The 13400-nt window shown below is 40.9% G+C and overlaps 1 protein-coding gene across 1 annotated transcript; it reads left to right on the top strand.

Annotated features, from left to right (window-relative positions):
- Positions 1-2957: 2957 nt before the first annotated feature.
- LOC309602060 (interferon alpha-7-like) lies at positions 2958-3589 on the top strand (the record flags this gene model as incomplete). Its single annotated transcript, XM_082335365.1, is given in 3 exon segments — positions 2958-2999; positions 3002-3016; positions 3020-3589. Coding segments are annotated over 3 exon segments (627 nt in total).
- Between the last annotated feature and the right edge of the window lie 9811 nt (positions 3590-13400).

Here is a 13400-nt window from a genome sequence, read left to right as displayed (position 1 = left end):
CAGGGTGAGGCTCCGCAACACTTGCAATACACTGATGACATCATCGTATGGGGCAACATAAGGGTGAATTATTTATACCTTAGTGGGCCCATGACACCTCAGGCCATCAAGGAAGACATGCAACACATAGATGGGCTCATGATCGAGGGGTGGCCTTGACCATGGACACTATTGCACAGGTTATCCATGAATGTGAAACATGCACTGCAATCAAACAAACAAGCCAAGTGGTTAAAGCCTCTCTGGTATGGAGGACGATGGCTGAAATATAAATATGGGGAGACCTGGCATATTGGTGAAACACTGGAACGGGTTGCCCAGAGAGGTGGTAGATGCTCCATCCTTGGAAACATTCAAGGACAGGCTAGATGGGGCTCTGAGCAACCTGATCTAGTTGAAGATGTCCCTGCCAATTGCGGGGGGTGGACTAGATGACCTTGAAACATCCCTTCCATCCCAAAGCGTTCTATGATTCTATTGATCATATCACACTCCCTCAAACCTGCCAAGGCAAGAGCCATGGCTGGAAACATATGCCATGCTCCATGCCACTGCCCAGAACACTATCTTGGGCCTTGAAAAGCAAGTCTGATGGCGACAGGACACCTTAGAAAGAACTGAGTCAGACAATGGGACTCATTTCCGAAACAACCTCATAGACACCTGGGCCGAAGAGCATGGCCGAAGAGCATGGCATTGAGTGGGTATATCACATATATCATGCACCAGCCTCTGGGAAAAATCAAATGATACAATGGACTGTTAAAGACTACGCTGAGACCAATGGGTGCTGGGACATTCAAACATTGGGATACACGTTTAGCAAAGGCCACCTGGTTAGTCAACACTAGGGGATCTGCCAATTGAGCTGGCCCTGCCCAGTCAAAACTTTTATGTGCTGCAGAGGATGATAAAGTCCCTGTAGTGCACAGAAAAAATATGATGGGGAAGACCGTCTGGGGTATTCCTGCCTTGGGCAAAGGTGAACCTATTTGTGGCATTGCTTTTGCTCAAGGACCTGCCTGCTGGGTGGATAATGCGGAAGGATGGAGAAGTCCAATGTGTACCTCAAGGGGATTTGATTTTTGGTGAGACTAGCCAATGAGCTGAATTGTATGATGTTAATTGCTATATAATACTGTATGTCATCACTAATATGGTTGCTATATGTCATATCAACGGTATTACAGTAAGAATCACCCAAATTAATAAAGAATGAACTTTGATGAAACTGAAAAGTGCAGTGATAGTAGAACCAGACAAGCGCAGTGGTGATGAAACCAGAACTGGCTTCAGCATGCAACAATCCAACACCACACACCATCTCTCCTGCCCTGAAGGACTGTTTTGACAGATGGAGCCCAAAGTCATGGACTAAATGAACTCAATGAACATTTTAGAGGGATGGACCACCAACTAATGGAATGAAGTCTGTCTGTATATATCAAAAGACAGGAAAGGTGGTGGTCATTAATTGGGATGTATTGGAAAGTGTGGGACCTGGGCATGACGTAGATGGTATGGAATAAGGGGTGGATATTGTCCTGGTTTCAGCTGGGAGAGAGTTAATTTTCTTCCTAGCAGCTGGTATAGTGCTGTGTTTTGGATTTAGGATGAGAATAATGGTGATAACACATTGATGTTTTAGTTGTTGATGAGCAATGCTTACACTAAGTCAAGGACTTTTCAGCTTCTCATACTGCCCTGCCAGTGAGGAGGCTGGAGGTGCACAAGAAGCCAGGAGGGGGCACAGCCAGGACAGCTGACCCAGACTGGCCAAAGGAATATTCCATACCATATGACATCATGCTGAACCAAAAACTGTGGGGAGTTGGCTGTGGGGGGTGGCCACTGCTCGGAAACTGGCTGAGCATCGGTTGGCAGGTGATAAGTAATTGCATTGTGCATCACTTGTTATATATATTCTTCTATCATTATTATTATTTTCCCTTCCTTTTCTGTCCTATTAAATTGTCTTTATCTCAATCCACAAGTTTTACCTTTTTTCTGATTCTGTCCCCCATCCCACCAGGTAGGAGGGGGTGAGTGAATGGCTGTGTGATGGTTAGCTGCCTGCCAGGTTAAACCACAACACTAGGGAAAGAAAAAGGCTGAATTTTAGAGCATTTTTTGTCTTCTCTATTAATTCTCTTCCCATTTAACGTCAGAATTCAGACCTGTGCTCTACTGGCATTGATATTAATTATTGCTCAGTTACTCATATGGGGGGTAAAAAAGAGTATTTCATCCAAGTGTCTAGCCTGTTCCCATGTGAGTATTTGTATTCGCATGGCACTTACAGGCTCTAAGTGAGATCAAGACCTCATTTAATTAGCAGTGTGTATGCATTAAAATACCAACAGGTATATTGATATATATATGTGTGTGTGCACATATATATATATATATACACGCACACGTATTTTAATGATATGACATCTGTCCTTTGAGTCTAATTGGTCAAGAGAAATAAAGGTGAGGAGAAAAAAAAATATATTTTCCCTGAATGAAAATAGGTAAAGAAAGCTTAACTGAATTTTGGAAGTATAAGTAAGTCATGCTGAGGAGACAGGGTGGCAGCAGTATTCAGCAGGTCCCTGAGCCATCACTGAGAGTGTTATTTTATGCCAAAATGTTCTTCCACTGCTAAAATATTAAGAAACTAAGGATATTTCTGTAACTTCTTCTTTTAAACTCTCATTATATTTCCTGTAGAATTTTTGATGGGGAGGGAATAGATAATCTAAGATATATATAAATTCTAATATACAGTAGAAATAAAAAGAAAGTGGCAAAAAAAAAAAAAAAGACAATGAAGTCATAAAGCAGAAAATGAAAGTGGTAAGTGTCAAAAGCATACACAAGGGGGAAAACCTTAAAAACCAAAAAATGATGAAAGAAAACTTCTCCCACAGAATAATTAAATTTCAAGATTTTGAAGAAACAGGAGCCTACGTATGACCTTCAAAGCATCCCAGCCTGTCTCTCAGACTTTATACACAGGAAAGGAGGAACGTAAGAGCTTATCTTTATCATGAATGCTTTTGGCTTGATGCAAATTGGCCTCATACTGTTGTGCACCACCACCACCTCCAGTCTTCAGTGTAATCACCTTCCTTTACAGCAAAGAAAAGTGATCGAGAACAGCCTACAACTTTTGGACAAAATGGGCAAAAAGTTTCCTCAACAATGTCTAAGAGAGAAAATGTCCTTCAGATTTCCTGAGCAGGTTCTAAAGCCCAGACAGAAAGAGACTGTCAAAGTGGCCATTGAAGAGATCTTCCAACACATCTTCTATATCTTTAGCAAAAATCTGACTCTAGCTGCTTGGGATAGGAGAGCTTTAGAACAATTCCAAAATGGACTTTATCAGCAAATTGAGCAATTGGAGGCATGTGTAATCAAGAAGCAGACCCACTACTTTCGGAGTAAAGAAGTCAACAGGCTGAAACTGAAAAAGTACTTCCAAAAAATAGACTGTTTTCTTAAAGACAAACAACACAACCTGTGTTCCTGGGAGATCAGCCGTGCAGAAATGAGGAGATGTCTTCAATTGATTGATAAAGTCATAAGGAAGCTTAACAACTAAGGTACAAAGATTTTGACCTGACATAACTTAGCTTTAAAAATATTTATATTTATTATTTGTTCTATGACATATCTTGTGGCAGTGCTTCTAGTTCATTTTGATTGTATTTAAATGATTATGTTGCTGAAATTTATTTCTGCAAATGTAATGCATTATTCAATGTAAGTAAATTTTTCCCTTGGTAAGCAAGGTGTCTACACTAGCTTAAAATTAATCTATATGACTTTTCAGTAAGGGTTACTCCATAGGAAGGGATTGTAATCTTATGACAAATAGCATCATCCTATGGTGTTTTCTGCTGAGAAAATGTGCTGCTACTTCCCATCTCTATATTTCACCTACGTATAGAGAATCATGTATTTGTGAATGGAGTACACATCCCTCACCTTACAGGAATCACTAGATTTGTACTGATTGAGACTGTGTCAAAAATATAGTATGTTGTTTATTTAAGTGGTCCTGGCTGAGGTTGAGACCATTCATTAATCTTTCAAAGTTTGTATGCTCTTTTCCAAGAGTGTATTTTTTTTTTACATTTGAGTCATTCTAACATTTGCTTTATTCAAAGAGGTAAAGTAATTCTAGAAGGATTTGTCTACATAGGATGTTGTTTGCAGTAGCTATGGCTTCTGCAATAAATTCTCAGTTGGACATTGTTACTTTTAATTGAAGTATCTTTGCCTCCTCTGTCTATCTGGGGGAAAGGCTATTTTTCCTTCCTGCTGTGTTTCCAATTCACTTTAACTTCTTTGACAAGCTTATTTGAAATAACTTCTCTACATAAAAGTACCCTAAAGCCACATCTGCCTGTGGCACATCCTACTTGCTCATAGATGTATTCATCCTGGCTAGTGCAATCTCAAACAGCACCATTCAGTGCTGTGTTTTATTGCTGCATGAAATTTTCTCCCTCTTTCCCTTTGCTCACAAACTGGCCCACAGAAACATACAGCCCGTGGTATTCCAATGAATATCCCCTCCAAACCACATAGCCTTGAGTAATAATTGCAATATAATAAAATTCTTTAAAACAAATTGCAACAAAGTGGGCAAAAATCCACTAATTTCTGTGAGGTCAAGCCTGGATTTTACACTTGGGAAATTGTCCCTGGGTAACTCCATTTCAGATGGTTGTGTTTTCCCTAGTCACTTGCTGTATGTTAGTAAGGGTGAAAACAGAGTTATATCCAGGCTCTGTTACTTAATGAATATTGGTAAAAATTTGGTAAAAAACCCAACAACTTAAAAAAAAAAAAGCTATTTCCTCTGGCCAAGGCTGATGTACATTCAGCACAGGCTTCTGGGTCTGGCATAAAGAAGCAGAGGAGAGAGAGCATGGCTGTGGCTCCCAAGAGAGGGTGATGTTAGTCCCAGAGGGCTGGAATTGCTGAAGGTTGATTTATGCATCAGGTGAGGAAGCCCTTTAAAGCTTTGCCTGATCTCCAGCCATTCAGAAGAGTGTCATTCAAAGGGGTGATAATAAAAAGGTGCATCTAACCAAAAAACTGACTGGTAAGAACAATAGCAATGGTACACCAGGTCTCAGGTACCATATCTATGACACAGGTCTCTTTTGTAGGGTGTACATACTCTCCTCTCTACCACTCATGGATGCAAGCTAAAGAAGTGACGAGAGATGTGGATATCAGGTCTGAAGCTGAAATATCAGAAATAAAACCAGCTAACAACTTCACCATGATCCTGAACAACAGAAAAGACCAAAGAAATAGAGCAAAGTATCAGAGCGACTTTTCCACCTGGTGACACCCTGTCACAAATGTTACAGCAAAATGTGTATTTCTTGGGCTTTGTAACTAACAGCACTTGAAATGGCCTCACTGCAAGATTGTTTCAAATCTTATTTCTGCTGCTTGTTTGGTTTTTTCACTTCTTCAAGCCTGTACAATAAAAGGACATTCAGCCTACTTACCTTTCCAATTCTGATATCCTAGGTGGCTTCTGCAATGCAGTAAACTGTTAGTGAAATGGCCTCATTTTTACTGAAACTTGGAAATGGCATAAAGTATTTGCAGCTGCTGTCTCATGAAGGATCCCAGTTTTTATGGCCTCACTTGCCTGCAATGGGAATATGTTACTTCATGGCCCACTGATTGTTCAGAAACTCTCATACCATTAAGCTTTCTTTTTAGTTCATAACTATCCTTAAAAATCTCATCACCAAATAAAAATATGTTTTGACATATCTCAGTCATGGTACTTTGCAGTGCAGGAAAAAACAGAATGGGCACTAGAGGGCAAAGTGAGATTATAGACAAGTGTAAGAATTGTAGGTGAACATACATGTATTTTACCAGGACAGTGTTTCAGCTCTTTATGATCATGGTGCTCATCAATAAACTGCTATTGGGTTCACAGAAGGGAACTGAAAGGAAAATGAACTATTCTTGAAAGAAAGAAGATCTCAGAGATTATGGACAGGAGCTCATAAACCAGCATTTGATTTCAATTACTTTTTGGCCAACTCTGCAGTAAAAGAAATTATTTGTACTGAGACAATGTCTAGAAGACCCATTTAAAGATGGGAACCCTGGAACACAGATTGTTGCTGAACAAATAGAAAGGAAAAAGAAAATAGTAAACCAATATATCTTTGTTTTATTCCTACTTTTTCAAGAAAGGTAAAGAGTCTTTAAAGTAAAGGAAGAAAGCTGGAGAGTCAGAAGATTCTCTCTCTTCTCCTTGTCATTGTAACATTTTGGAGCATTCTGTATTTTATGGCCATCATGTTACCAGGTTAGCTGTATATTATGCCCCTGGCTAACTGAAACCCTCTGGTATTTCTTCCAGTTGGTATTTTTCTAGAAGTTAAACAAATGTAGCAAAATATAGTTTTTCACGTACATTATTTTCAAATGGAAATTAATAAAATAGTGAATGTGAAATCTCAAATCCCAGCTGAAAATTTAACATAGATGAAACAAAATCCTTCTAAGCTGGGACTGCTTGTAGGCCAAAAAGTTTCATAAATTTTCTCATAAGACTCATATACCAGTGCTGTGCAGCACAGGTCCCAGTCACAGTTGTAGCTGTTCTCATGGCTAGTCTCACAGCACCTTGTTTACATGTGCTGTGCTGCACTTTTTGGGAAACTGCACTAAGTTATAGGGCTTCATCTATGCAGAGTCTGTTTTCTGGAGTGGATTTTTGGGACTGGGGACAAACACCTTGCATCCCACATGAAACTTCAGAATAGCTACAGCAGAACTGAAGAATGCTTATTCCAGACTTTACTCTGGAAAAAATTATTCACAAGTCACAGTCAAACACAGCTGTCCAAAGCAATTCGTCCATGGGTTTGGTCTGTTCTGTCAGCTCTGGCTTCACTTCATTTTTAAATTGGAAAAAAAAAAAAAAAACCACAAACCCAACACAGAGAAAAAACCCAAAGCAAAACAGAACAAAAGCCCGTGGAAAAAACTCTCCAAATAATCATCCAGCATTAGCCCTTGTTGCTAGGAAGGACAGCCGTGAATTACTTCAGAGCAGCCATAGGGAAGTTGCAGCAATGGCTATGATGGTGGAGTAGGCACAGTGACACCAGGGTTGAGGGGTGTGGACTGGAGAGGGGACCAGGAACCGCTCATGGGGATACAGCGTGCATGGACTGCTGCATCCCGCCAGTCCTCACCCCTTCCAACCCAGCCTGCCCCTTATCAGGTGTAACCCTGACCTGTTTTCCCCCTCCCAGTTGTGGAGGAATGTTGGGTCCTTCCAGGGAGCGACCAGAGGGGAGACCAAGAAATGAGGGTGACAAAGATACAGAATAAATCTTAGAAGAAATTGTCAGTCCTCAGTTTTGACTGGCAGAATTAATTTACTTTGCTTTAGAAATTTAATGCAAAGAAAAAAAGGTGAACAAAGCAAGTAAGATTGCATTTCACACTTTCCAATAAGATGACTGTGCTTTTTAATATCCAAAAATGTTCCTACTAATCCTCATATAGGCAAGGATGAGTCATTTATATCACTGTTTCCCACAATTCTACTGACATCAAGAAATCCTGGTAAGGTGCAAGGGCTTTTTTCAGTGCTGAGGGTTCCTAGAGGAGCAAACTCTGACAGGGAAAGCGAGGACAATCTTTCTTCTCAGCCTGCAGTGCCACAGCCCATTCTGCAAACTGGCAGCCCTCTGTTTTAATTTGAGGGGGGCTGAGGATGAAGCAATGGTAAGTGATGAGTATATGAGCACAGAGAAATTCATGTCCTGCCTCAGTTCTCTCCACAAGAGGCTGCAAGGTTGATTTCATTTTTCTAAGACCGGCCTTCTTGAGCCCAAGTGCTTGCAATTAGGATCCTAAAACCACATGTTACCTTCAGCAATTAAGAATTCAATCTTCTAAGCAAATAATATAATCTGCTTCTGAAAGTGTGGAAGTAAACACAGTTAATGCTCCTCTTTACAAAATAACTGTTAAAATATGGTAATGCATTTGCAAAGTCAAAATCGACATTAATGAGATTAAATACTGAGATTTCAAATAGCATGTTTGCCCCTTGCACACCAGTTACCACCATGTCTACTCACTGTAACTCTTATTGTTGGCTGTATTCTTCAAGTTTCTTATCTTGGTAGGCCAGAACCTGCACAACTTCCTCTAGACTTAGCTGGAGTACTGTGTATTACAGTTCATTTTCCCAGAAAGGAAATATTTTGACAGCCATATTTATATAAACCAGAAAGCTTTTCTTCTAAAAAAAAAAAAAAAAGCTCCTCTTTGACTTCAAATATTTTTGAAAATGTTGCTCTCTCTTTAAGCAATTAATATACTTTCTCTTCAAGTCTCTTTGGCTTCAAGGTGGACTCAGTTCTGGTCTCCACTTTTTGGGAAAAGCTCACATTGGCTGTAACAGATCTTTTCACGTGATTATAATTTTTTAACAGGCAAAAATAAGCACCTGCTGCTTGTAGTAGAACTCATGCTGTTGTCCTCAGGACAAGCATTAAATCCTGTCACAGCTACTCACATGTATTTAAAAATGATTTGTGCTGAATGTGACTACTGGTCACTAGAAGTATTTCAAGATACTAAACCCTTCTTTTTCTTTCTTCTTTTTTTTTTCCTTTTTTTTAAAAGAAAAATAGGGCACATCTCCCTCACCTTCCCAATTCCCCATAGCATGGTAACGGTCACTATTTGTGCAAACCATTAAACTCCTAGAAAATGTCAGAAGCTATTATCAAAGCTTCCATTATGAGTGACTTGGTAATGTCTAACACTTAAAAAAAGGGAAATCTCACCACCCATCAAGCAGTAATTCCTCCTTATTATTGTAGTGGCATATTTGACAGGCCCGTGGGTCTCATCCAACAATGAAACTGAGTGCAGTGAACTAGGAGGCACAGAAACTGTAGAAGCATGACTCATTTCTGAACTTGCTATGTCTTTGATATTTAGTTAATCCTTTCACTGCCTCCCTAGCAAAACCAGTGAATGTTCCACTCTGCTGAAAAGAGGCTGGTTGGGAATGAGAAGAAAGGACAGAAACCTCTACTAAAGGCTAAAGGATATTTTTTTAAAAATGTAAAACAGGTGATGCTGTTTAAAACACTCCCTGTAAGAAAATTAAATTGTAAAAAATTGTTACCCTAAAAAAATAGATTATACTGTCCCTGAATATGCAGATTCAGATTCTTTAAGAACAGTAGAACCAGGTTATAATATTGAGCCTAAAAAGAAGTCATCCTTTGCATCATAAAAATAAGTTGCTTCCATGTAGAAATAGTTTTATGAAAAACAGGATTAAGGTGTATTACAGAAACACAATGATTTGCATTTTTATCCTATGCTGAGAGCACAGTCAGTAGTTTTCTACTGGTTACCTCTGCCTGGGGATTGGGGTAATATCTTGTAGTCTGGGAGATCAATGCTTGAAAATAATGAATCCCCAAAATCAACATATTCCTACAGAGTTGTAGGGCTGGTTGTGAGTACCAAGGTCGATCTAGAGGCCCGATGACGTGCTCCCTCAAAGACTCCCAGAAGTGACAAGTAAGGATCCTAAGGCTGTCACACATCCTCCAAGTGACATTTTGGGAGGTCTGGACAGGAGCTGCCAGGAGGATCTTGTCTGACTTCCCTCATCCTTCTTCTTGTTCTGCTCCCCCTGAAGGGCAGTGGGAAGGAAACGCCACTAGTCTGCTTTTTCTGAAATACCCCTGCCTGCATTGGAGCTGAATTGTCCTGAAAGATGGCAAATGCAAAAGATCACTCATAGATGGCCAAAGCCAGAGTGGCTGGGATCTTTTTTTCCTCCAAAAGCATTTCCAAACTTCATTATTTTTCACCTGATGAAATTGTAAACCTAAAACTCCTGCCAGCTCTGTATCTTTTTGGTGGACCCTTCTGGCACGATGCTTGCTCTCCCAGTACACCTTTCCCCATCCTAAAGCAGCCTCTGGTGTGACTTATTCTGTTAGATGACAGCAGCAAGTTAGCTCCAGTAAGGCAGGACCTGTTTGCAAACCAGGGTCTCTGCTGAATTTACAAAATCACCAGGGTATGAGAGGCATGGAGCTGACACGGCTGCTGCTTCCTCTTTTGCCCAGTTTGAGAGTATAGACAAAAACATTGACACTTTTACCCATTAACCTGCTTGCAGTGTGGAGATGGCTTTGCTTCCCCTGCTGCCTCCGCACAGCCTTCCTTTTCTCACTGGCAATCTTGGTCACACGACATAAATACCAGCCAGCACTGTGCAAATACTCTGCCTGCTATTGAGAAATAAGAGTGCCCAGCACATCAGCCCCACAGCCCCCAGACAGCCCAGGATTTACTCTTTTACTTTAACTGAAGTCAATAGTACTGGAGCGTGTGCTTCAAATTAAACACGTGTTTAAGAGCCGTGATTTACCAGAGCTTAAACTAGTGTAATCAACTGGCCAAAACATAGGCTTGAATTCAGGTAGCCAAAAAATGTAATCACAGAGGAAAGGAGACATAAAATTAACAGTTAGGAACACTGAACATTAATTTTAAGACACATGGTTTCTTTTCTTAAAACACATCTGCATATTGCTTTCATAGCAAGGATTTGGAAACAAAAGCTATGCATAAAAGGATCAGATGTTTTATCATGGTGATGTTTCCTATTTGAAGAGAATGAGATTCTTTCCATACCACATGAAACATTTCAGGGCTGCTGTTAACTTTACGCATAAAGCACCCCCTTGCAATGGCTCCTGACAAGCACCGTGCCCAGACAGAACATGTTTTTCCCACCTCATGACGCAGGGAAACCAAACGCAGTTACGATCTGTTTAGGTTTTGAGAAAGCCAGGAGACTCAGGCTTAACATATGCTGAACAGTCGTGAAGCTTGTTTTAATAGATGCCAGCAGCTATATACAAGTAATTTTCTGATGCTGATTAATGGTTTCTGGACAGAAGTTTGTCGCAAGAGAAGTAGCTGGAGTGGAAAAGAAAGTTTATTTTCCAAAAATAAAAGCTAGATTTTTTCCAGGACTTATTCTAGTCTTTCCATATCCAGCTAACATGTTTCAATAGTATCATTTAATATCTGCTTTCATCTGAATGTCTCTGCAGCTTACAAAATTGTTAAATGTTTTAAGCTTTTCTCCAAACCCTGTGTGCTTGGGAGCATTCCCACTTTCATGTAGTCTAATAAAAGTTGTTATCTCTTGTTACTGATCTTCCTTTTTCATACTAACACTACAAAAACACCACTGCAAATTGCACAGCTAAAGAGACCTTGCATGCATTTTCAACTGTAAGTTGTACACAGCAAAAAAATGCTATTTCAGAGAAGGATTTTTCTTGTGAAAAACAGATCCTAAGGGCTAGCATCAGGCCTGATTGGCCAGATCTACTACAACCCACTGGCTGAATTATATTCTACATCTCCCAAAGAATAATTTGAATATCCATGTAATAGTGGATTTATGAGCCCTGTACCTTGGCTCCATTGCTGCAGTGCATTGCCACTCAAATGAGTGTATTTTTAATAACATATATAGCATATGTAGCATAATAGCAGTTCAGGTCAGAAGTACACCTTTGAAGCAAATTTTCCAGTCAGTGCCCCTTGCAATGCCTCATTCCTCATTACAGGGCAGGCTTGGAGTGCACAAACATCATTCCTTTTGGAGGACAACATCACTCCTTTCACAAGCCATCACACCAGGAGATTTTTTTGCAGCAAGCAATGGGCACCCAGTCCACAGGGCCAAGTGGCCGTCAAAGGAAAGCCCTCAAAATGCTCCAGTGGTGGGCACCACCTCCTCAGAACTGGTTGTTTTGCTCTTAAGCCCTGCCTGGGGCAGAGTAGCACTGTCTGGTGCAGGGGCCCCAGTGTGGGGCAGAGACCCACTGTGAAGGGGGCTGCAGGCTGCCAAGACCGCCCCAGCTGCCTCCCTGCCTCCTGCCAGGCTGTGCCATGAGGTTGGCCAGCACCATGGAAGGGAAATGGTATCCAGCTCGCAAGCTCTTGCAGGTCCCCTTCTCACCTGTGGGAGCTTTAGCTTGGCGGCTGCCCACAAGAGGGATTTTGCACATCACAAAGCTAGGTGAGCTTTTATTGCTTTTATGTATTTGCCCGATGTTTGAAAAGAGCTGTTCTTCCTTCTGCTGGCTCTTGTTACAGTTGTGAGCTCAACTCCTGGCAGTATTAGTCACACCAGTTGTCCTCCCAGAGGCATGCAATGTGGGAGCTGTTTTGCAAGAGCTATGGGCTGAGCCTTTCAGTAGCTGTTTGTTTAAATGTTTAACCCTTTATTTAACACTGATTTATTATTTCCCCCTGGGAAAGAAATACATTCTTTAGCCTAGAAAAAGATGACGATTCTTGAGCAGTAGAAGTGAGCTGCCACACCAACAGGAAAGCCAGGCATAACTGCATGACCCTTCTGCTAAGGTCCCAGATGGGAGATATGACCAGAAACACCACGGTGTTCCACTGCGTTTGCCAGAAAATCACCCGCTTGCCAGGAAGGCATTTCTCACTGCTCCAGGACACCACAGAGAGTGGAGGTGGTCTTGCCAGGAGCTCAACACCACTCACACTAGGGATGAGACCCAGTAAGGCATATTTTATTCCTCAGGCTTTTTGTACTTGCACGTAACATCCTACGCTCATTATGTCCTTGGTGACTTCTTCAGTCATAACATCAAATTTCAAATCTCACTGTAGATGGGATGTGCTTTCAACATGAGTGCCGGTGGAAAAATTTATTTATTGGCAGAAGGGAGTTTATAAACATGTTATGACATTCTTCATCTGATTTATGCTGAGGTATCCCAGACACTTAAAGGCAGAAGTAAACTAGGACGCACACATACATTTCCTCTGCCAGTGGTGCCCATAGTTCACAGGGGCATGAATAAATAGACATTCCTAGATAAGAAGTCGAAAACTCTTTCCTCTATCTGAAGTAATTTAAAGTGCTCATTTTACACTATGCTCCCAAATGATTCCTTATCATTTGATAGTGTTGTTAGCATTGTTGTAGTCCTGGTGATTTAAACAGAAGAGAAAAACAAATTTTTAATTTTGCATTTCTTCTCTCCAGTAATCTTTCAACATACTACCCTGGGTTAAGAGACAAAGTTAGTGGGATTTACAGACTAGCTTACTGGTACAACAGTGAGAAACCAATTTAGGTTTGGTTAGGTTAGGTTAGGCTAAGCTAGGTTGGGCTAGGCTAGGCTGGATGAGGAGCAAGGCAAATGGAGTGGAGATATTTGGGGTTAGAAACTCCTTTCTCGGGAAGTGCAGTGTTGTTCCTGCTTAGTGCTACATACAGTGACGTCATGGGGTGGGGAAGAGGAAAGAGG

This window comes from Platalea leucorodia, assembly GCF_965183815.1.
Source record: "Platalea leucorodia genome assembly, chromosome: Z".
Taxonomy (NCBI): Eukaryota; Metazoa; Chordata; class Aves; order Pelecaniformes; family Threskiornithidae; genus Platalea; species Platalea leucorodia.
This window is presented reverse-complemented; position numbering and strand designations above follow the sequence as displayed.